Source organism: Fusarium falciforme, chromosome 2 (genome assembly GCF_026873545.1).
Source record: "Fusarium falciforme chromosome 2, complete sequence".
Taxonomy (NCBI): domain Eukaryota; kingdom Fungi; phylum Ascomycota; class Sordariomycetes; order Hypocreales; family Nectriaceae; genus Fusarium; species Fusarium falciforme.
In genome coordinates, this window is record NC_070545.1 from 978,431 (window position 1) to 999,010 (window position 20,580).

A 20,580-nucleotide genomic window follows, 5' to 3' on the forward strand; every position below is an offset into this window, starting at 1 on the left:
GCGCCGTGATGTGAATGTTTTCAAAGCCAATACCGCCTGCCTGCCTGCCCATGTCATGAAGCCATCATGCTTTTTTTTTTTTTCAGAAGAAACCGAGTCCTTCCAAGTTCATCATCTCTCCAAGTATCATCTATACAATGGCATGGTGCTCAAGCCCATTCCATTCTCGCCGAGGTTCCATGCCCATGCCACGGCGCCTCTACACGGCTCTTCTTCGCTGGAGGCTCCTCGACTACGAAAAGCTCATCTTGCTCTTCCTCAACCTCATCCGGGGCATCATTCGCAACAGCCATCCCCATGGCCTCTTCCTCGTCACCTGCAAAAGCCTCGCTGACGCTCTTGTACTGCTTCGCAGGTATGCCCCACGCCAGGGTCGTCTGCTTAAGACTGCCCTTCTTCTTGGGCGGCGCTGAAGGAGCCTGTGTTGTCGGAAGTCGTGGGGCCTTCTTCTTCGGCTCATGAGCGTCGTGCCCAGCACGTCTCTTCTTGCCCTGCTTGAGATAGTTCCGCACCAGCGTAGCAGGAAGGTTATCCTCCGGTTCCCAGGATGGATTCTGATCAGGAGGCCAGTCGCCTTCCCAGCGGACTTTGAAGTAGCGAACAACCCCAGCGCCCTCAACTTCGAAGAATTCCATGCCCTCCAGGCGTTTGACCTCCCAGTCGTCATCTCCTTTGTCTTCGGCTGGCTTTTCTGCCGTGGGAGCTGGGTTAGGAGGCTTTGGGACAGTCTTCTTCTCGTTAGGCTTGCTCTTCGTCGACTTCACTTCCGGTATAGGTGGCCTGGCAACCTGTGGCTCCAGGTGCTGTGTCATGACATCCGTGACAGAGAGGGGGATTGCGTGCTCTTCAAGGGGAGCCCAATTCCACTCCGGGCCCGAAAAGAGCTCGTCACGCCTCTTAGCCACTGTCGGAGGTTTCTGGGTCTTTGAGGAACTTGCTGGTGCCATCTTCTTCTTGACCTTGAGGTTCGGCTTGACGGCCGCTGGCTGTGGTGTGCTTTGCCGAGTCGAAGATGCCGTTGAGGGGAGCGATTCAAAGACAGGTTGTTTGCCTCCAGCATTGCTTTGTCCTGACGCACGGGGCTCGAGCGTAGCCGTGTGCGACGTGCCTATTTGGGCCACAGGGCGCACGTTTTCGGGTTTTCGAGAAACCAAGTCGGCCTCATGTTCATGGTCCATATCCACGTCTGTTGAACCCCTTGACGTCTCTTGCTGCAACTGCCTGGAAGGACTCCCATACTCATCCGATAGTCCTTCAAAATCCGCGAGTCTGTTCTCCTTCGGGGCTGATATCGTCATGACGCCCTTCTTAGGTATGGCGGCTGTCTTACTCTCAGGCTCCGTAACGACAGCAGTTTCTATCTTGCTGTGCTTCGGTGGGCGCCCACGTCTCTTCGGCTTGGATGACTTGTCCACGGCCTGTTCTTTCTTCTCTCGCGCCATTTTCTTGCTGTCCATCTGCTCCTCCATATTGTTAAACCCCCACTCCTCGACCTCTTGAGGCGAGACATAGTTGAGGATCTGCATGGCGGGCACCAGCATCCTCGCAGCCGGCAAGTCGTGCCATCCCACGATATAAGTCATGCGTCTCGGAAGAGGCTTCCCATCTGCAGCTAAACCCGGCGAGGGGAGTATGATGCGATCGAGGATGTACGCGGTCGAGTCTCGAGGTGGGAGCAGACTGATGGGCTGGAGGGGAGGACCGCTGCCTGGGACATAGCCCCTTGGCTTTTTCTGATGGATCTGCACTTCTATTCGAGTGCGTACATGGTCGGTTCGGTTTCGTTTCTCGGGGTCGACGTCTTCCGACTGCTGGATCGACTCCATCGCGTGCGCGCACACGAGGAAGCTCCGCGATCCACCACTTCGAGTCTCAGGACAAAGAACGTGAAAAAGGAGCACCGCAACAGCCCAAAAAAGTAGTTGACATTAAAGCAACGCGTCAGCGAGCTCTGTGATTTTTTTCGGCCAAGATCTGAATGGCTTTCCGGCGAAATGTTGGAGTCGTCGTTTCTTACACATGAATTAAACACGGCTAGCTCTTCCTCCATCCAAGCCGCCTCGTAGAAAATAAAGGTCAGGTGATGACTAAGCCCGCTCTGATCAAGTCCGGAACGTGCAAAGGGCCTTAAAAACCCTTGGGATCTCTCGTGCTATTAACTAAATATTTACTATTAATAAAAGTATTATTTTTAATATTTTTATTTTAATTTTAATAAACTTTATTTAAATACTTATAACTATAGGTATTTAATTATAAATTAAAAAAATAGCTTTAATAAATTTTTATAACTACTTGTAACTTATAGCTGCTATAAACTAGACCCCCCTAGCGCCGACCCGTTATAGCTCCCTCAATTGACCTCTGGGTTCGGCAGCGCTTAGCCGCGCTTAACACAAGCGCCATCTTTTCTCGCCCTTTCCCATGAGATCACGAACCCAGCTTGTACCGAGCTTCCCCCACGTCAAAAATCCCGTCGACCAAAATCCCGACGTCGACGAAGCCCAATCCAATCTCCACTCCGTTCTTAAGTTTCGCACTGAATTAATTGACTCTTTCTTGCGCAATTTCCTCGATCATGGCCTCCTCCCCGCTCAAGACGTTCGTCTTGCGACGACCCGTCACCGGCGTCATCTGCTCTTCGCCGAAAGCTCCCTTCTCGACCTTTCCCGCCGCCGGCGGTCCCGTCTCGTGCCTCGCCCGCTCGCCGCTCCGAAAGCAATGCCTCCCCGCCGTCGTCTCCGTCCCCAAGGCCTTTTCCCGCGCCGCCAGCTCGGGTAAGCCCGATCTAGCCTCGGCCGCGCAGCAGTCCCTCAACGCCACGCCGGGACAGAACAACGCCCACGACTTTGCGCAGGATCCCCATCACGCCCTCGACTGGAACAGCTTCTTCAAGCTCCGTCTCAAGCGCCGCCGGTACCAGCTCCTCTTCTCCATCACCAACGGCATGTTCTGCGGCGGCGCCGGCGCCGTGGTCCTCTCTACGGGCGTCGCCGAACCCATCATCACCCAGATCCCCCTCGACCCCTTCATGACGCTGGGCATCATGACGTTCGCCTTTTCTGGTCTTGGTTGGTTGATTGGCCCCAGCATCGGCAACCAGGTCTTCTACGCCTTGAACCGCAAGTGGAAGAAGCAGATGACGCAGAAGGAGGCCGAGTTCTTTGAGCGCATCAAGAAGCACCGGGTTGACCCCACCAACTCGAGCGCCGCCAACCCTGGTATGACCTGATTTTCTTATCTGATAATCTATACACTCAAGCTAATTGATCACAGTTCCCGACTTTTACGGCGAAAAGATTCAGAGCGTGGCTGGCTACCGACAATGGCTAAAAGATCAGAAGGCTTTCAACAAGAAGAAGACTGCCAACTTTGTGTAAAACAACAACAACAAAAACTGTCTTGGCTAATGGATAATGGCTTTTCTTCATTGGCAGAGCAAAAAAATCTTCATATGTAATGATGGCGCAGCTGACGGGCAGGGATGGGCCGCCCTTGATGTTGCGGCCCCGGATCATCGCGGGCATGTATCTATATCGTCAAATCTCTTATCCAATAACCAACTCTCTTCCTCTTTTCACTGGTTTCATATTTGGCCTATGGTGTGTGGCTATATGAATGGTACGCTTGGGTCGACGTTGGCTTTCCAGGATCTCATGCCTCCTTGAATGTCACCGATGAAGCGCTCCCCATTGTTCCCCAGGCCCAGGTCCTTGAGCTTCTTGGCGGCAATCTGCGAATCATTGCCAACTCGGCAGACGATATAGATGGGTGCGGACGGTGGCAGGTCGCTTGGCAAACCCTCCGGTGTTGTCTCGCCACGAGCGTTCATGAATCGACTGATAGGAATGTTAACCGACCCTGCAATGTTGCAGAGATCAAAGTGCTCTTTTTCTCGGACATCCAGTAGCAAGTGCTTCTTCTTCTCTGCCCTGGCAACCTCTTGGTACTCTTTTGCGGATATTCTCTCTTGAGGTTGAAGAAGCTCGACGGGCTTCATCACACCACAAAATTGTACATAGTCCATCGACGTCTTCAACTCATTCAACGTCAACGCATTCTCATCCCCACATGCAAAGCACATCTTTCTTCGACCTCTCATTCTGACAGACCGAAAGGGGGTATCTGCCAAGGCACTAAAGAGCAGCAGCATTGGGGTCTTGGGCTCCCTTTCCTGGGTCTCAAGATCCCCCCGAGCGATCAGCTTGATAGCCTCCAGAGCCTGCAAGACACCCATGACGCCGACGACAGGCCCAATGATACCACCCTCACCACAGCCGACGACGCTCTCTGGTGGTGGCGGGGTGGGAAATACGCAGCGGTAGCATGGTCCTTGACCGGAAGGGTTGTTGAGAACGATGAGCTGCCCCGATGCTTGAAACGCAGATGCTGAGATGAGGGGCTTCGATAGCAGGACACAGATATCGGAGATGAGATATCGTGATGTAGGATGGTCCGTACAGTCAAGGACTAAGTCGTACTTTGAAACGATGTCTTGGGCATTTTGCGGCGTGAGGTGAGTCTTGTGGGCATGATACGTGATAGTGGGGTTGAGTCTATAGTTGTTAGTCGAAGCTCTATCAAACTTGTGAGAGAACTTACTCTTTCAGATAGGTGATTGCACTCTCCACCTTGCTCATGCCGACACGACTCGTCGAATGCGCTATCTGGCGATGGAGGTTCGATACCTCAACTTCATCACCGTCAACCAGCCCAATGGCGCCGATTCCTGAACCCGCAAGATAGGCCGCAGCTGGGCAACCTAGACCTCCTGCACCAACGAGGAGCACCTTGGCTTTTCTCAACCTCAACTGGCCTTTAACCATGTTAGTCAGGTCCCTTGATAAGAGGAGTGGACAAGAGACATACCCTCGAGGCCAAACTTGGGAACAATCATCTGTCTGCTATACCTCTCATACTCGTGCGTATCAAGCGGCCACTTCCAAGCTTGCTTGCTCTCCCTCTCCTCGGCCTCGGCGGCTGCAAGCTGTGACCGAAGGTCAGCGAGCTCAACCTCTTTCTTGGCAATCTCCTTTCGAAGCTGATCTATCTTATCCATTTTTTACCCCAAGATATGAAAAGTTGAAAAAGAAAAGGGTTGAGTCAAGAAGCTTATTCATGGCTCACGAGATGCCCCTCCATGGGCCGTGTCACAAAGTCCCGGTGTACCCCACTATGACCTCGGTGAACGGACCCTTCACCGAAAAGATTTCCAACACCAAGAATCTTCAACACCAAATCCCAGCATCTCAACTTCCTACAACCCAATACCCAATTCAAAATGGTGAGCCCCTCTTTCCCACCTATGTAAAAACTAATACTGACAGCCTTAGGCTCCCCAACCACCCGGCCTCAAGAAGCCCTCGGCTCGAACCCTCCGCCACCAGCGCGTGACGGGCCAAATCCACCCCCTCGCCCCGTCAAAGACATTCCGTGACGACGCCGCAGTCTCAGACTCGTTCCTCTCCACCAAGCGCGACAAGCGTCTCATCAAGCATTCCTCCTTCGTCTCCCGCATCGCCTCCTCATCGCGCGTCTCCAAGGCGAACAAGCGCCGCAGACCGTCAAAGAAGCTCGCAGCCACCCTCGACAGCCTCGCCGACGCCCTGCCCGAACTCGACGAGGATGCTGGACAGCCTGGAAAGGTCAAGCACAAGAGTTTGAGGAGCAAGAAGGGTGCGCTCAAGAAGAAGGAGATGGTGGTCAAGGGCGAGATGGAGAGGTTTGGTGTTAGTATGGCGAGGTTGACTGGCACGCCTCAGGAGAATGCAGTACCTGCTGGAGTGCAGCACGATGATGATGACGATGATGAAGATATGAATGACAAGGCCAAGGCGGCGGAGGCCAAGCCTGCTGCCTCTGCACCGACTGCGAACCGATGGGCCGCTCTACGGGGGTACATCTCGGCGACGATGGAGCAGAACCCGGCCTTCACAGGGAACAGCTAGCCTGGAACCGTGATTAAACTTTGCGCAGACGCTCGATTGATACCATTGTATGGAAATACGGGTTGGGAGTGCCTCATTAAGACGAGGCACTCAACAGCCTTGGCGCTGTTGTCAGGAGTTCGAGGAGTTAGGGATTCAAAAAGCATCATGCAGATCTATGAAACAATCACGACACAATAGACAAGGTACATTCAGTAGAGCTCAAGTGTTCTCAAGATACAACTATTTCTCATAAACGCTATGATGTGCATGTCATGACGCTTCCGCAACATATTTTCCCTTGTCCTTGTCAACGCCGCACTGGCTACCTCAACTCCACATTTCATTACTCGTCATCCGAGTATCATTCCAAAAAATCATCGAAAACAGAAAAGGCCTAATAGCATAATCGCTCTCGTCCATCACCTGGTGATTGCGTCCAGGTGTACAAGGCGTCTCGCTTCGCTGTCGCTGCAGTACCATCCAACGCCAACAATACATGAGCTTCTCATCGAAGCAGAAAACAGAAAGAAACAAAAATAACTCGACCGTTGCACATCCTTCGTAGATTTCATTACAATAGTGGAACAGGCATCTCAGTTTGTGGGGACTGCCTCAGTTGTTGGAGTCCGCCTCCGAGTCGGCTTTCGGCTGTCGCTTACTCCGAACCTTGACAGGAGTGAGACTCTTTGAGCTGCGAGAGCGCGTCTCAGGCTTGGTGACTCGACAGTTGGGGTCGGACGATGAAGGGGACGATGAACTCTGGCTAGTCGAACGAGTTCTAGGACGCAGCCGAGATCTCATCCCAGCCCAAGGAGGCTGATCGCTCTTGACTGGTTCAGCAGCATCACTGCGACCTTTCCCGACCGCACGCCCGCTCGGCAACTTCTTCTTAGTCGCCGCCTTGGACTTAGGCTTAGTAACGGACCGTCTCCGCATCAGCTTCTGCAGGCGCTCCTCGAATTCTTCGTAAGAGCCGTAGCAGTCCGTTCTCTATTCGATCCGCGGAGGCGTCTTGTTGTTCGTGAACGGGCTGGCGCTTCTCCTATCTTGATTATTAGACACTTCACAGAAACGGGAGACTTCAACACTCACGATCGCCTGCGTTCACCCTCCTTGCGAAGGTTCTCAATGATGCGAAGCATCTCCTTGCGGCCGCCGTAACTATCGACCATTTTTCCGCCCATGCTCATGGACACCTTCTCGCGGGCATTAGCGCAGAGAAGGCGCTTGACTAGGAGATGTCGCATCAATAGGCAAACAAAGACACCGCAGTCGCTTCCGTTCTCCTGCTGAGGGCAATCTTCGAGGTTGATGAATCGCAGAGGTCGCTGCAGCACCGTGGCAAGCTTGCGCGTAGCAAGGTTAGCCTCGGCATAGTTGGCACCGCCAAGAGAGTCGTAATGGAAGGCCACACCATCAAGAGTCGAGACGAGGAGTAGTGACCAGTGGCTACCACCCTCAGCGACACCCACATTACGGTTGTCGTTGATGGGCAGGAAAATGTGTGTGACCTTGGAGAAATCGGGGAGGGCGGATCGGACCAAGCGCAAGTCAGGCTCCTTCATGAGGAGGAACGTCATACTAGGGCGGAGGAGGACAATGCGTGCTTGGGGATACCGAGGAAGTGTTTCGCGCTCGAGGTACTCCTCCCAGAAGGCGATGTTGTTGTCGGTCAACCAGTCATGCTTCAGAGACTTGATATCTTCGGCCGTAAGGAGAACATCGTAATAGCTAAGATATGGCTTTTCGGGCGCAAGCTGTAAGTAGGGTCAGCATCGTTTCAAGTAAGTAGGGTGCATATGCGAGCCAGTGACCATCCCAATGGCGGCGCAGCGGACAAGAGCACGCGCCCAGGTGCGGAGGCGGGGTTGCACGTACAGAATCGCCAAAGTGGCGGGCCATCCTCTGGCGAAAAGGCATCTTGGAGTCTTTCGTCTGAGGAGATATTGAGGGAGAGGTGTTGGCAGAAGAATTCGAAGTCGCCGGGGTGATCTCGTGTTCCGAGTTGGCGGTTAACGTAGAGCTCGAGGTATCGATAGACCCGGAGCTGCCTGGTCGTGATCGGCGCCGGCGGAAAGAGAGCCAAGAGCGAAGACGGCTGCGAAAGTGCAAGGTCAGTGGACGATGTCGAGTGAGTAGAAGCGCAAGCAGCAGTGGTTGGCTCGAGAGACGAGAGAAGCGCAGATCGCAAGTGGGATGAAGAAAGAACAGAGAGCGATGAGTGGAGAGATGAAAGCGTAGGTTGGTTTTTCAAGTTGTGTAAGTGAGAAGACTACCTAGGGAGGGATGGAAGGAGGGGGTATATGCTGTTTGAGAACAAACGAACAAACAGGGCGAACAATAGGAGAATCCGTACACAATGATTCAATAAAGCGTGCGTTTTGTTCCGTTTTGGGCTATTTTTCCACGAGACTTGGGTATCGTCGTGTGACGTGAAGAAAAAAAACTGAGATGAAGGTGAATGCGAGGAGAGGAAGAGGAAAAAAAAAACTGGAGCGGGAGGGCAGTGTTCAGTGCTAAAGATGGGGGAGCCGATGGGGAGGCTTAGTTGGCGCGTTTGCAACTGAGGCTCAGCCCGAAAAGGGCCAAGCTTCCAATGCCTGGGGCGGGGCGAAGGCTGTAACGGCAGTCTAGCGGCACCTGCTGGAGGCCCCCTGCAACTCGATGTAAGAGGACCCTGTCGTTCTGGTTGTCGCTGGCCTTGTTGCATGCAACCTCACTCGACTGCTCGACTCTGCTTGGTCTTCCGTTGCACATATGCATGTATGTATTGCAGGTTTCTGTCCTCGGCTGTGACTCGCGCCTGGAGCGTGACGGGACGGATAGCATGGGATGGAGAGTCATATGCCCGCCGGACCACACGGGGACGGACAACAAGGATGCCCCGAGGTCGGTCGAGGCACCATGGGACGAGGAGGCAGTCAGGCAACTCTGCCTTCAGGAGAATACCAGCGTCCCAATTAGGGTAATTGATCGGAACAATAGCAGACACTCGTCTTCAAACTTCAAACATCAAACACAGACAAACGAAACATGGACCCAAGTCCGCTGTTGCAGCACGTACCTTGGCGTCCCCGCTTCATCCGAAGCCATCGTACCACTCAGGTTTCAAGTTGCTCTGTGGTATCCTCCGTCTATGACAGAGCCAGCACAATACGGTAGGGGTGTTGTCTCGTCTGCTGTCGATGGGTCCGTGGCCGATTCGATAGAGAGTTGAAACAATGCTAGGGACCACCCAAGGTAATGAATCAGGGTCTGGAAGTAACAAGGTTCCAGATCAAAGAGAGATTTCTCGTACAACAACGAAATTAATTATAATTAGCCTTTTAAGCAATCAATACTTTTACTCGAAATCATCTGCGAGGGCATTGCTCACCTTATACTTGACTGGCTCCCGCCCGGCAAGCCAAGCTAAGCTGGTCATGCCCGCGCCTCGAAGCCAAATACGTCACCTCCCAACATCGTCATCGCTCCAGCCCACGCAGCCCAGCCCTCAACCGCGCTACCGATCGCGCCGCCCATCAACGCCTCATTCAAACGCCCCCGGACTCAAAACTCCATCATCAGCATCACCAGCCCTTAATCCTCCCTAATTGAGTCTAGCCCCTGGCCTACCCAGCCAGGTCCTCTCCTCTCGGCTCATCATCCCATTCATCCGCTTCGACCCTTGAGAGTCCCCAAACCGTTGCATCATCTGGTCATCGTTTCGCCTGCGACCAAACCCATTACAACCGTTAACCACAAAGCATCATCATCGCGAGATCGTCCCTTCTCTATCAAAATCCTGTCAAATTCGCCTTCTGGTCTAGCCACAGACAAATACATCTGCCAAGCCCCGGTCGTCCGTCACCCTCATGGGCAGGAAACCTGCCCGCGCAATCAACCTTCAAAATCCCTGCCGCCACTGAACCCTGATCTTCCTTCGTACGTCCCTGAGAACCCACTCGCATATGAAACTTTGCCCATCAACCTCTGCAAGTACCCTATCCCATCTCTCCGGTGCTCTCCGTGCGTCCCTGGGTGCATACTCCGTAGTGGACATCTTGTATCTTACCCATGTGCTCAAAGCATCTAAATGCCCTCATCCTCCACCATCTTTCGCTTCAAGAGTCGCCCGTGAAGGGCCCGCAGGCCAGTGCTCGCTTGCTGGTATAGCTGACGTCGCTTTGTCGCCGCTTGCTCCAGCTGGTGCATCGCCTTCCCCCGCGCCTTTTCGCCGTCCTCAACGGTTTCTCTCGCTTCGCGAACTCGCCGAGCGAACCTATCACCATCCTTCTTACACGCATCGGCCAGCGCAGTCCGTTCTTGGCTGTACCTTCGCTCCATCTTGTCCACGCAATCGATCCCGCTCTTGCGATAGGCATCCGCCCCGCGGTAAATGGTGGCTTCCTTGGTTGCCAGGTGACTCAACATTGTCTAGGCAGCAAGTAAGCACGGTATCTCCCAATGGCCAAGAAACCTACCTCAACCAGCACGTGGAGTTTCTCCGCCACTTCGTCTGTCGGTTTCTCGGGGTCGGTTTGCTCGGTAACTTCATTGCCCTTCTCCGTAGTCTTGGTCCGTTTTCCCCCATCCGCCACCACCACGGATGCCTCGTCCTGCCCTTGAAGAGACTCAAAGATCTGGTTCTGCAGGTTCTTGTTGAGCGCAGTGAGGCCAGGGAGGAGGTCGCTCTCTTGCTCCCTCTGTTCATTTCGTGGGCGTGCTTTGAGCTCAATTCTGGTCTTGTCGTGGTTTGGCTCTGCCGCTGCCAAACCTGAGATGTATCGTTGCTGTAGACCGTTGCCTCGAGAATCTGAGGATTTCTATCCCTCAGGTCGCCGAAGGCGCTGAGACCTTCTAGGTCCAGATTTCTCCCTACCAAGCTTCTGCTCCTTCAATCGTGGACTCTGGGCCTCGATGGGGCTCGATTCATCAATCAAGAGACCTTGTCCCGTCTCAACTGGTACCGGGCTTCCCGCCTTACTGATACTGAAACTCCGTGACATTTTGCTGCTCTTGCGGCGTTGAACAAAACCTGCCTTGTTAACTCTTGTAGAAGTGTCCTTTTTCGAGATACCCGCTCCCCGAGTAGTACGGAGAGCACCTTTCACAGGGATGTTGGGGTCACGATGCGAGAGAGCTTGAGGAGCGTTGACATTGGTTTGGCGACTTCGCTTGCGAAGATTGATAGGCTCTTCGGCAGGCTTTGTCGATGCAGCTGCGTTCATTGACATTGTATCGACGATAGCTTCCTTCGCCTTGGGGGCGCTGGGAAGCTGGGAAGCGACAGATGGCTGGTCTATACCATGTTCCAGAGAAATGTTTGGTGTCGCCATGGGACTCGTGTCGGTTCCTGCCATCAAATTTTGTGCTGCAGATTGAATTCCTTGCGATGGCCGCGACGGCTCTGTCCGTTTAGGCTCGTCTCCTGATATCGATGAACTGGCCGGGTCGCTTGCCACCACGATCGGGTCATGAGATAACCCTTGAGAGCTTGCGTTGATCTCTGGGCCCTCCTTCCCTCGTGCAGATTTGGTCTTTGACTGGGCTGCTGTCCTCGCCCTCGTGTTGATGACAGGCTTGGGTTCCGTGAAGTCGGTTGTATCGACGACGATGATAGAGTCATCTTCGTACTCCTCCTCGACAGACATTTTGCGTTTCTTTCTGGGTTGTGCCTTCCTCGTAATCGGTTTGGGCGCAGGTTTTGGTGTGGACTTTGGCGCAGCTTTCCGGGTAGTCTTGGGTGCCGCCTTCTTTCTTGCACTGAGAGCTGGGGAGCTTGAGGCAATGCTTGCCTGTTTCATGGCGTTCACGAGGGTCATTCTCACTGGAGGTTCGGCATTCTTCTTCGGTTGGTGGACTTCTTTGATTGCTTGAGTGTCCTTGTCAAACTGAATCGGCGTCTTCGCACGTTGCTTTCGCTTCTTCCCCTTCTGGCCTTGTCCTGTTGCTGGGTCATCTTGCGCTTGTGGGATGGCCTGCTTGTCCTCGCTTGGTCCCTTTTCTCGGACAGTGCCTGTCTTGTTTCCCTTTCGGAGAGTTTCGCGGGGCTTTGGGTGATCCGATGATGAAACGGGTACCTCTTCATTTCTCACCAAGTCTGTATCTTCAATATACTTGGCCAAACCTCTCCTCAGGGCCTTTGGGTGCGGGGTCGGGGCTCGCTTCGTTTTCTTCGTCTGCGATGGTGCCGAATCCTGATCATGTTTGACACTTTCTCGGGGAGCCTGGGAGCGTTGCGGCGGAGGAGCGACTGGACGCTGTGCACTCGACCTAGGAGGGGTGGCATCGTAGAGCTCATCCGCTGGCAGATGTTCAATTGGTTTCTCTGGTGGATAAAGTGGCATTCCGGGCAGTTGCAGAGAGTCGGGGATGGTGCTAGAAAGTAGGGGCTTGTTACTGAGTAGTTCCCACGATTCCTCGGTTGCGATTTGAGAAGGGAACGGCGAGCTCCGTCGCCCTGTGGAAGCCGTTTCTGAGAAATCCACTACAACCACAGCTTTGTTTGGTGACTCTTCCAGATGGGCGTTGAGGCTTTGTGTGAGTGGCTGAGTCTTGGGGAGGTCTCCCTTGCCAGACTTTGGGCTTGAGAATGCATCAATCAGCGATCCTTGGTTGTCAAACTGCCAAATATCCTTGGACGCCTCGCCGCCGCGAAGTGGTGAGCTTCGACAAGTCAAGGATCCAGTTTCGGACCAGGAAAAATCGTTGACAGGTGCAGGTTGTGTTTTCGGCTCTTCGAAGGGGTCCAAATTGATCAGATCAACATCGTCTACTCCATCATCAAACTCATCGACGAAACTCAACTGTTGCTTCTGGTTTGTAGTCGAACTTTTGACTCGCGCTGTTTGATCACTATTGTCCTGACCTTGCGATTTGGAGACTGGCGTCTGTGTATGGTGCTCCTCGGGAGATTGGAGGTGACGGGACGTCGGGGTAGTTTCGAGCTGTCCGAACTCTGTTGACAGAAGCCTGGGCTTTCCACGCTGAGTGGATTTGCCACCCTTCCGTGGCATGCCTGTGTGTCCGTAGGCTCCGCGTAATTGTTAGATGTGTCTGGCGGGGTATTGGCAGAGAGCTCCAACTTACACTGTTGCTAGTGTAGCAAGCCACCTGGAGCCTCAGTTGCGATATCGTCCGATGCGAATGACAGTAAATTCGTGTGCGACGAAGCCGTATCGCTCGTGCCAAGATCTTCAATCGCAGAATGATGAAATGTCGAAATTATGGTGTTGAGGAGAAATTCTCTAGATCTTGGGACGTTGTGCGTTCTGGTGTAGGGTGAGGAAGGAGCGACGTCGACCACACCTGCAAACCCATGCCCTCAAGAAGAAGGTGCTTCCCAGGGCATCTGATCGCACCCAACCTCACGAAGTTCGACGTGTTGGATGACTTCGAAAATTAATATCGCGCTGGCATGGCTATGAGGGTAAAAAAAAAAAAAAAGTGACGAGGACATTTTCTCTACGGAAGCAATGCATCGCAACCTTGGAGGGCAGGAGCGGCATCCCAGTCGTGACGTGGGCTATCGTTGATGGTTGGCACCGATAATAATTCATCATGCAGCTGCCCAGAGGTACCGGGTAGGTTTGTCGCCATTTCATGGAAGGTCAAGCTTCAAAAGATGGACGCAAAAATGCAGCGTGGAATTGAAAAAGTATGGAAGATCAAGAAAATTTACTATTGTATATGGGCATGTATTAACACAACGCTTACGTCCCTGATTTCTATCAAAATGTTCTTTTCTGGAGGAGATCTAAGGAGTTACGCGTAATTCATTAGTGTGACGAGCTTCATGACGCACCTCACTTGTTACAATTGACACCTAGGATTCTCAGCAGCATGTGTTTCCATTGTAAAGTAAGCTCTTCGGTTGAATAGGTATTGACTAAAAGAACATCAAAGCGACCAGCCAAGATCCATATGAGACAAGGATTCGAGACGCTTCAGCTCGGGCTCCGACGGACGAATTCTGCATCTACAATGCCGGGCTGATCTGGGGTCAAGACCATAGATCCTAGATGATTCATAATGATAGGTCCACACTGTTTATTATAGGATAGCCCGATGGTCCGAAGGTGAAATGCATTGATATTAGAGAAGCAGACGAGCGGACTTCGGGCGCCATGTCGCCCCGACACCGACCATGATGTCGTCGATGCACGGGTATTATTCAGCACATTCCAGCCAGAGAGCGGACTTAAAGCACAGGCATCAGTGGAGAAGTCCGCGACCTCCGCATCTCGCTTTGGATCGTCCGGGTCGTCGGTCTCATAAATACTCCTGAACAACATCGCTGGCTTCGATAACACAAGGCTGCTCACTCGTCATCATTTGGAGGTGCTAGACGGTTACGGCACTTCAGAACGGCACTGCAGTAAGGTTACCGAGTTAAACCTTAAGCCACCCAGTCAGAATCGCCATGTCGGAGCACGAACAGCAGCCTGGTCTCACCAGCGCAGTCAGCGATGCGGGCACCAAGACCTGCGCCCTCGCCAGCTTGTGCAAGGTCAGCGTTGCGCAACGGCCCGCGCCCGAGCCAACGCTCGCGCCAAAGTATCCTTCTGTTTCGTCGATACCTCGCACCTCCGCGGAACGTCTAGCGCTGGCCGCCGAAGATGTCGTCGATGACCCCGACCACCCAAAGCCCAACACCTTTCTCTACCTCGCCTACGGATCCAACATGTGTGCGCAAACCTTTCTCGGCATGCGAGGTATCCGTCCTCTATCGCAGGTGAACGTCTCAGTACCTACGTTGGAGCTCAAGTTCGACCTCCCAGGAATTCCTTATCGCGAGCCATGTTTCGCGAATGTTGGATACAGGAAGATGCCCGATAAGCCGAAGCTGCCTCCCAAGATCCCATTTGATCCCCCGCAGCCTCCCCATTCAGAGTCCAAATGGGATGAGGGTCTCCTGGGTGTGGTGTATGAGGTCACAGAAGAAGACTACAAGACCATCATCCGCACCGAGGGTGGTGGAACAGGCTACAAGCAGATCATGGTGCCATGCCTTCCTCTTCCTCCCAGGATTTCTATTCCAGAGAAGCCTTTCCCTGAAATCCCAAAGCCATTCCTGGCCAAGACGCTCTTTGCGCCCCAGATCCCCGATTCTGATCTGCCCGATGATCCTCGCAAGAAGAAGTGGTGGTATCGCTTCCTGATCCATCCTGTTCGAGAGCCCGGCTATGCGCAACCAAGTGCTCGTTACCTGAACCTGATCCGGGATGGTGCTAAGGAGCATGAGCTTCCTGAAGGCTACCAGCGCTGGCTCAATGCCATGCCGACCTATACCATCACCAACTGGAGGCAACGCATCGGCGCCGCTGTGTACTTGGTTATCAGCCTAGTCTTCTTCGCAATCATGGTCCTATCCGGTCCTCTGGCGGATAAAGATGGGAAACTGCCTCGGTGGCTGGCCCTTGCTACCACCGTCTTTTTCAACTTGAGTTGGATGATGTATGATGACATTTTGAAACCGGTCTTGGGAGATGGTGAGAGAACTGAAGAGACAGAGCAGCGCTGGGGACACAAGAAGAAGCCTTCATGGTCCCAAGTTCGGCAACGAATCCCGCATTTGGATGAGGAAAAGGTGGGATTACTGAAAGAATTTGACTAAGCTCATAGGGAGAGCATCGGCTATACGCCATATATGTTGCGAGCTGTGATTACGATCCACTGATTAGGAGTAACCAATTAACTACTGCTTCGTTCCTTAAATAATATAATACTACTGGTTGAATTGTAAACCTTGAAGCACTCTGGTGCATGTCTCTCATCCACTGCGTGCCAAGATGTCGCACAAGCTGCTTTGGGCGGATGAAAGGGACGGAAGTGGCTCAACCAGCATGGTTGGGGTGAAACTGGTTGCGGGAATGCGTCTTGTTGAGACCTAGCGCACGCATGTCGACATCAAGTGCTTTCGAGTCAATGTAACGATGCATCCTCGGTATCAAGGATGTGATATGACGCGATTCCTAGCGGCGGCAGCTCGAGGGCCCTTTATGCGTCAACCTCGCACATCCACAAGCTCATGATCTTGACCTCGACGGCATGAGCCGTCACGCGACCGTAGCCGGCCGCAAGCCAGGGAGGAGGATCGGCCCGTGGTCGTTTATGTTTAGCAACGGGGCTCGGTCCTGTTCCTGGATTGTGCTGCATGCAATGTCGCCCCCCGGTTCCCCAAGAACGATGCTGTGCTCGAGATCCTTGTCAGCTTCACATGTGAAAATGGATATGCCCACGCAAAAAAAAGCTGCGATTTCAGCTGTTGGCCTCTCACGTCCTCGTTCCCGCCGCATGTGATGGCCTCGGCCGGTCGGAGGTCGGTGGCCCCGATCCCAGGCTCATCCTTCCGGCCCTTGCCCCGGAAAATCGATGGGTTTTGATGGGGCGCTTGACTGTTTGTGGAAGGCGGTGTCACCCGCCACTTTACTGCCCTGCGTCATTGTGGCTTGCTCCAGGGTTCAACAACCTTGGGAAGCTGAGCGTGGTCCAGACAAATCCATCGTATATCTCCTACCCCTCCTCTCTCTCACAAGCTTTCACTCTTGCTTCCTTGGTACCTTTTGCTTCGACTTTGCCTGTTCTCGCATGTTTCGTTCCCTCGTCTTGCGACCTACTTCTGTCTTGATCAAGTCAAAAAGAATTCTTTCTTGCACACGCAGCTACTCGACGACGACATTCGGCAACATGGCGAACTTGGGCGGGCATTCGAAGAAGCACAAGGTGACCATTGTGGGATCCGGCAATTGGTACGCCCAACCCCTTCCGAAGCTCAATTCAGCTTTGCGCAGCTTGCTAACATACTTTTCCGTGACGCAGGGGCTCAACGATTGCCAAAATCCTTGCCGAGAACACCCGCGCAAACAAAGACATCTTCGAGGAAGAGGTCCAGATGTGGGTCTATGAGGAAGACGTGACCATATCCAAGGACTCCAAGTACTATGACGAAACGATTGGCGACAAGCCCCAGAAGCTCACCGAGGTGATCAACAAGCACCACGAGAACGTCAAGTACCTGCCCGGCATCGCCCTGCCTCACAACATTGTCGCCAACCCTGACATTCGCGCCGCCGTCAAGGACTCCACCATTCTCGTCTTCAACTTGCCCCACCAGTTTATTGCAAATGTTTGCAAGCAGATCAACGGGCACATCCTGCCCTTCGCCCGTGGTATCAGCTGTATCAAGGGTGTCAACGTCACCGATGACGGTGTGAGCCTGTTTAGCGAGTGGATTGGTGATGGCCTTGGCATCTACTGCGGTGCGCTCAGTGGTGCCAACTTGGCCCGTGAGATTGCAGAGGAGAAGTGGTCGGAGACGACCATTGCTTATGACCCCCCGGCTTTGGACAACAGCAGAGCTCCATCGCCGCGAGACGGAAGCCCCAACCCTACAATTGGCGAGCTTCCTGATATCCGCCACAAGGATGTCCGTGGCCGAACCTCCAAGACCAAGCTTACCGCTATGCCCGCCGATTACCCTCCTCTAGACCAGGACTGCTTCCGCTCCCTGTTCCACCGACATTATTTCCACGTCCAGATGGTGTCTGATGTTGCGGGTGTGTCCTTGAGTGGTGCGTTGAAGAACGTGGTCGCTCTCGCAGCTGGTTTCGTCGATGGTCGCGGTTGGGGTGACAACGCCAAGGCTGCCATCATGCGTGTTGGTCTCATGGAGATGGTTAAGTTCGGCAAGGAATTCTTCGGTGAGACCGTGCATACTGCCACTTTCACAGAGTCATCGGCTGGTGTCGCTGATCTGATCACCTCCTGCTCCGGTGGTCGTAACTTCCGCTGTGCCAAGAAGTCCGTGGAGAAGGGCATCTCGGTGCAAGAAGTCGAGCAGCAAGAACTCAATGGACAGAAGATCCAGGGTACCACGACGGCAGAGGAGGTCAACAGCTTTTTGAAGGCGAGAGGACTGGAGTCGGAGTACCCCCTGTTCACCGCAGTGCACGCCATCTTGAATGGTCAGGCCAAGGTGGATGATATTCCCAACCTTGTTCAAGACTCTTGAAAGATTAGACTTATGGGATAGGGCTGGGAGATAACATGGGTTGGACGGTTGGCCAATATGGAGCGGCGTTGGTATGGCTCAGATAGGTAGTTTACGTGGGCTTACTCATAGTATCAGGCAGGCGAATTCGGAATGAATTGTGATTTACAGCGATAAACTTGTACAAGTTGGGTTTATGATCTTGGTGTGATTATTGCTCTGATAGGTCAAGTTACTGATTATCATAGTGTTTCTATCCCATAGGCCGGCAGAAACCTCCGCTCTATACCTCGCCTCACTGTCATTGATATAACAAAGAGGGTTGCGTCAGTGTGAGAATATTTACTATATACTTATGCTTTTATATCCTTATGCTTTGAGTACTTCTCGCTTAGGCAAACCCAAGTATTGACTGAAGTATCCCTAACAGAAACGGATGTGATTAACTTGAACCCCCCGTTGTGATCTCTGTGGAGGTTTCTGCCGGCTTGATACAAGTTCTAGTCGTTCAAACAGGGTTGACGCCCCAGAAGTCCATTGACTTGTTCACATCAACAAACAAGTCCTCAAAGTTGTTAAACGAGTCCACAGTCAAGGCCCAATCCATGAATTCTGTCAGGCCTTCTTCGGCGGTCTGTCCAGTCTGGACGTTATCCCTTTCCCCTACTGTCATTCCCGCCACTCCATCTACGACTCCCGTCTCAGCACCAGCGGTAATACCACTGCGTAGTTGATCCATCAACAGGTCTGCCTTTGTCGTGAGATTCTTTGTCACACTTGCCGCACTCGCAGCAATAGCAAAATCCCTACCAAAAACCTCGAATACCTCGACGGCCTTGTCGATGGCTCTCCGAACGCTGCTCGTGGCGGCGTTGATAGGACACGCGAGCACAAAACCGATCATGTTGACCGTGGCATTCCACTGCCAGATAAAGAACTCTTGCCAGCCGTTCATGATATCGGTTTCCTGAAGGGTCTGGTGTAGTATGTGGGTGTATGCCGCGGCATGGTTTGCGCAGGTCACTGCGTGGCGCTCTGCAGTGGGGGTGTATGTCCCTGGCGGAGGGGCAAAGTTGATGAAGGGTCGGTGGAGGTTGGATTGGAGAGTGTGGTAGATGAGTTCGAGGCAGATTCGGTGACGTTGCAGCCAGAGCGGTGCACAGGAGTCGATTAGGATTGGGGTTCGATCGGCGGAAAAGGGGGCACCTGAATCACGCCGTTGAAGCCTTAAGCCGGGGGGAACTTGGTCGGCCCATGCTTGGAGGGCAGGCAACTGGCTAGTGATGAACTTGGCGCATGATTCAAGATCCTTGGAGTTCTTGTAGGGCGTCGAGTGACTGCTTTGCCCGAGAATCTCAGAGCATCTCTCGTAAAACGCATCATGGATATCTGTCGAGACAATTATGAGCTTTTGGTTCTGAGCGGCGTATGTGAGCCATGTCACTCCGTCATAAGATCCAAGGCTCGAGTCGAAGAAGGAAGCAGCTTCTTCGTCGTCGCTGATAGGGGAGACTGTGATCTGAGACCTTTGCACCGAGAGCGGTCTGCCGACTTTCAGGGCGGTCTTGGAATCGTTGATGAATGTCGCCCACCAAAGTCTCTTTCGTAGCTCTTTCTCAGCTCTTGGCATTGACGCTGGCGGTTCGAGATGTAAGCCGAGGGTTTGCGCTACGGACATGGCGGCGGCAAGGGTTGAGTGTGCCATATTCTGGAAGGATGCGCAGCAGAGGTACACGACGGAGAAGAGATGGCACTGCAGCGTCGTAATAGATGGACTTTCTAGTTCTGAGGCCAGAAGGGTTTGACATCTTCGGTAGTACCACCGGCCTGCGATGCTAGCATCATCTTGATCGCGGCTGTTGGCGCCCGAGCCCCGAAGCAGGAATGCGCAGCCGTACTGCATCGAGATGGCGAGGATGATGTCTACCAGAGCAGATGGCTTGCGATAGGAACTAGAGTCGCTCCATAAAGAGTTGTGAAGCTTTCGAAATTCGCCTTCCTGGATGATGGGTATGTTGGCGTGGTGTGATTCCCAGAACAGGTTGAGGAAGTACTCCTCCTGCATGCGAGACATGGAAGGCTTAGGAACCTCGGCTCGACGGTCTGTTCGAGATATGGCGTCTTCCTGGCTTGTAGGATCGTCGAGTCTCCTGTTCATCCCCTTTGGTTCCATGCACCTGTGTTGTAGTGGCTGGTGGAAGGCTTGGCTTAGAAAGCAGCCGATACGGCCGATGAAGTAGTGGGATGAGGATGGGCCATAATAGGATGTCTGGTCGGAGCGACCAGATGCTGTGTAGATTCCCTCCCATTGCCTCTTCGGCGGTGAGGGCGCTGGCGTTGGGCTTGAGGGCGAGCGATAGAGTTGAAGTTCGGTTGATGAAGGGGTTGAGTGAGTAGGAGTGGGAATGCCTGAAGGTAACGATGCAACATGACGGCGCGCTTCCTCGAGTTGAGACTCTAGCTCTTCCACTCGGCGTCTAAGTCTCTCTATTTCCCTAAACGAAGAAGGGTGTTAGTAAAACTCCACCACTTGTCCTCTCAAACTTACTGCAACGCCTGGGGAAGAGTTCGAGCCTCGTCATTGAACCTCCCCCTGCTATTGCACTGTAGCCCCTTCTGCCGACAAGGTCTACATGGCTTCCCATGATCGCACTTTACCCGTCTCGAGCGACAGTG

At 53.2% G+C, this 20,580-nt stretch overlaps 9 protein-coding genes across 9 annotated transcripts; 4 read left to right on the forward strand and 5 right to left on the reverse strand.

The window, feature by feature from the left end:
• Positions 1-149: 149 nt before the first annotated feature.
• NCS54_00225500 (Hypothetical protein) lies at positions 150-1,826 on the reverse strand (the record flags this gene model as incomplete). Its single annotated transcript, XM_053147857.1, has 1 exon — positions 150-1,826. One exon carries the CDS (start codon positions 1,824-1,826, stop codon positions 150-152), a length of 1,677 nt encoding a protein of 558 aa, XP_053003832.1.
• A 752-nt stretch (positions 1,827-2,578) lies between these two features.
• On the forward strand, positions 2,579-3,380 carry NCS54_00225600 (Presequence translocated-associated motor subunit PAM17; the record flags this gene model as incomplete). Its single annotated transcript, XM_053147858.1, has 2 exons — positions 2,579-3,221; positions 3,277-3,380. The coding sequence occupies 2 exons, from the start codon at positions 2,579-2,581 to the stop codon at positions 3,378-3,380; spliced, it is 747 nt and encodes a 248-aa protein (XP_053003833.1).
• Positions 3,381-3,610: 230 nt separating this feature from the next.
• On the reverse strand, positions 3,611-5,059 carry NCS54_00225700 (Adenylyltransferase and sulfurtransferase uba4; the record flags this gene model as incomplete). Its single annotated transcript, XM_053147859.1, has 3 exons — positions 3,611-4,556; positions 4,603-4,816; positions 4,870-5,059. The coding sequence occupies 3 exons, from the start codon at positions 5,057-5,059 to the stop codon at positions 3,611-3,613; spliced, it is 1,350 nt and encodes a 449-aa protein (XP_053003834.1).
• Positions 5,060-5,281: 222 nt separating this feature from the next.
• Positions 5,282-5,948, forward strand: NCS54_00225800 (Ribosome biogenesis protein SLX9; the record flags this gene model as incomplete). The annotated part of the gene is made up of 2 exons (XM_053147860.1): positions 5,282-5,284; positions 5,334-5,948. 2 exons carry the CDS (start codon positions 5,282-5,284, stop codon positions 5,946-5,948), a joined length of 618 nt encoding a protein of 205 aa, XP_053003835.1.
• Positions 5,949-6,920: 972 nt separating this feature from the next.
• On the reverse strand, positions 6,921-9,023 carry NCS54_00225900 (ULP-PROTEASE domain-containing protein; the record flags this gene model as incomplete). The annotated part of the gene is made up of 4 exons (XM_053147861.1): positions 6,921-6,972; positions 7,023-7,687; positions 7,809-8,028; positions 8,995-9,023. 4 exons carry the CDS (start codon positions 9,021-9,023, stop codon positions 6,921-6,923), a joined length of 966 nt encoding a protein of 321 aa, XP_053003836.1.
• A 978-nt stretch (positions 9,024-10,001) lies between these two features.
• On the reverse strand, positions 10,002-12,928 carry NCS54_00226000 (Hypothetical protein; the record flags this gene model as incomplete). Its single annotated transcript, XM_053147862.1, has 3 exons — positions 10,002-10,346; positions 10,394-10,725; positions 10,792-12,928. 3 exons carry the CDS (start codon positions 12,926-12,928, stop codon positions 10,002-10,004), a joined length of 2,814 nt encoding a protein of 937 aa, XP_053003837.1.
• Positions 12,929-14,334: 1,406 nt separating this feature from the next.
• Positions 14,335-15,528, forward strand: NCS54_00226100 (Gamma-glutamylcyclotransferase; the record flags this gene model as incomplete). Its single annotated transcript, XM_053147863.1, has 1 exon — positions 14,335-15,528. One exon carries the CDS (start codon positions 14,335-14,337, stop codon positions 15,526-15,528), a length of 1,194 nt encoding a protein of 397 aa, XP_053003838.1.
• Positions 15,529-16,442: 914 nt separating this feature from the next.
• On the forward strand, positions 16,443-17,925 carry NCS54_00226200 (Glycerol-3-phosphate dehydrogenase [NAD(+)]; the record flags this gene model as incomplete). The annotated part of the gene is made up of 2 exons (XM_053147864.1): positions 16,443-16,663; positions 16,734-17,925. Exons 1-2 carry the CDS (start codon positions 16,503-16,505, stop codon positions 17,923-17,925), a joined length of 1,353 nt encoding a protein of 450 aa, XP_053003839.1. The 5' UTR covers positions 16,443-16,502.
• A 487-nt stretch (positions 17,926-18,412) lies between these two features.
• On the reverse strand, positions 18,413-20,486 carry NCS54_00226300 (Fungal-trans domain-containing protein; the record flags this gene model as incomplete). Its single annotated transcript, XM_053147865.1, has 2 exons — positions 18,413-20,391; positions 20,453-20,486. 2 exons carry the CDS (start codon positions 20,484-20,486, stop codon positions 18,413-18,415), a joined length of 2,013 nt encoding a protein of 670 aa, XP_053003840.1.
• Between the last annotated feature and the right edge of the window lie 94 nt (positions 20,487-20,580).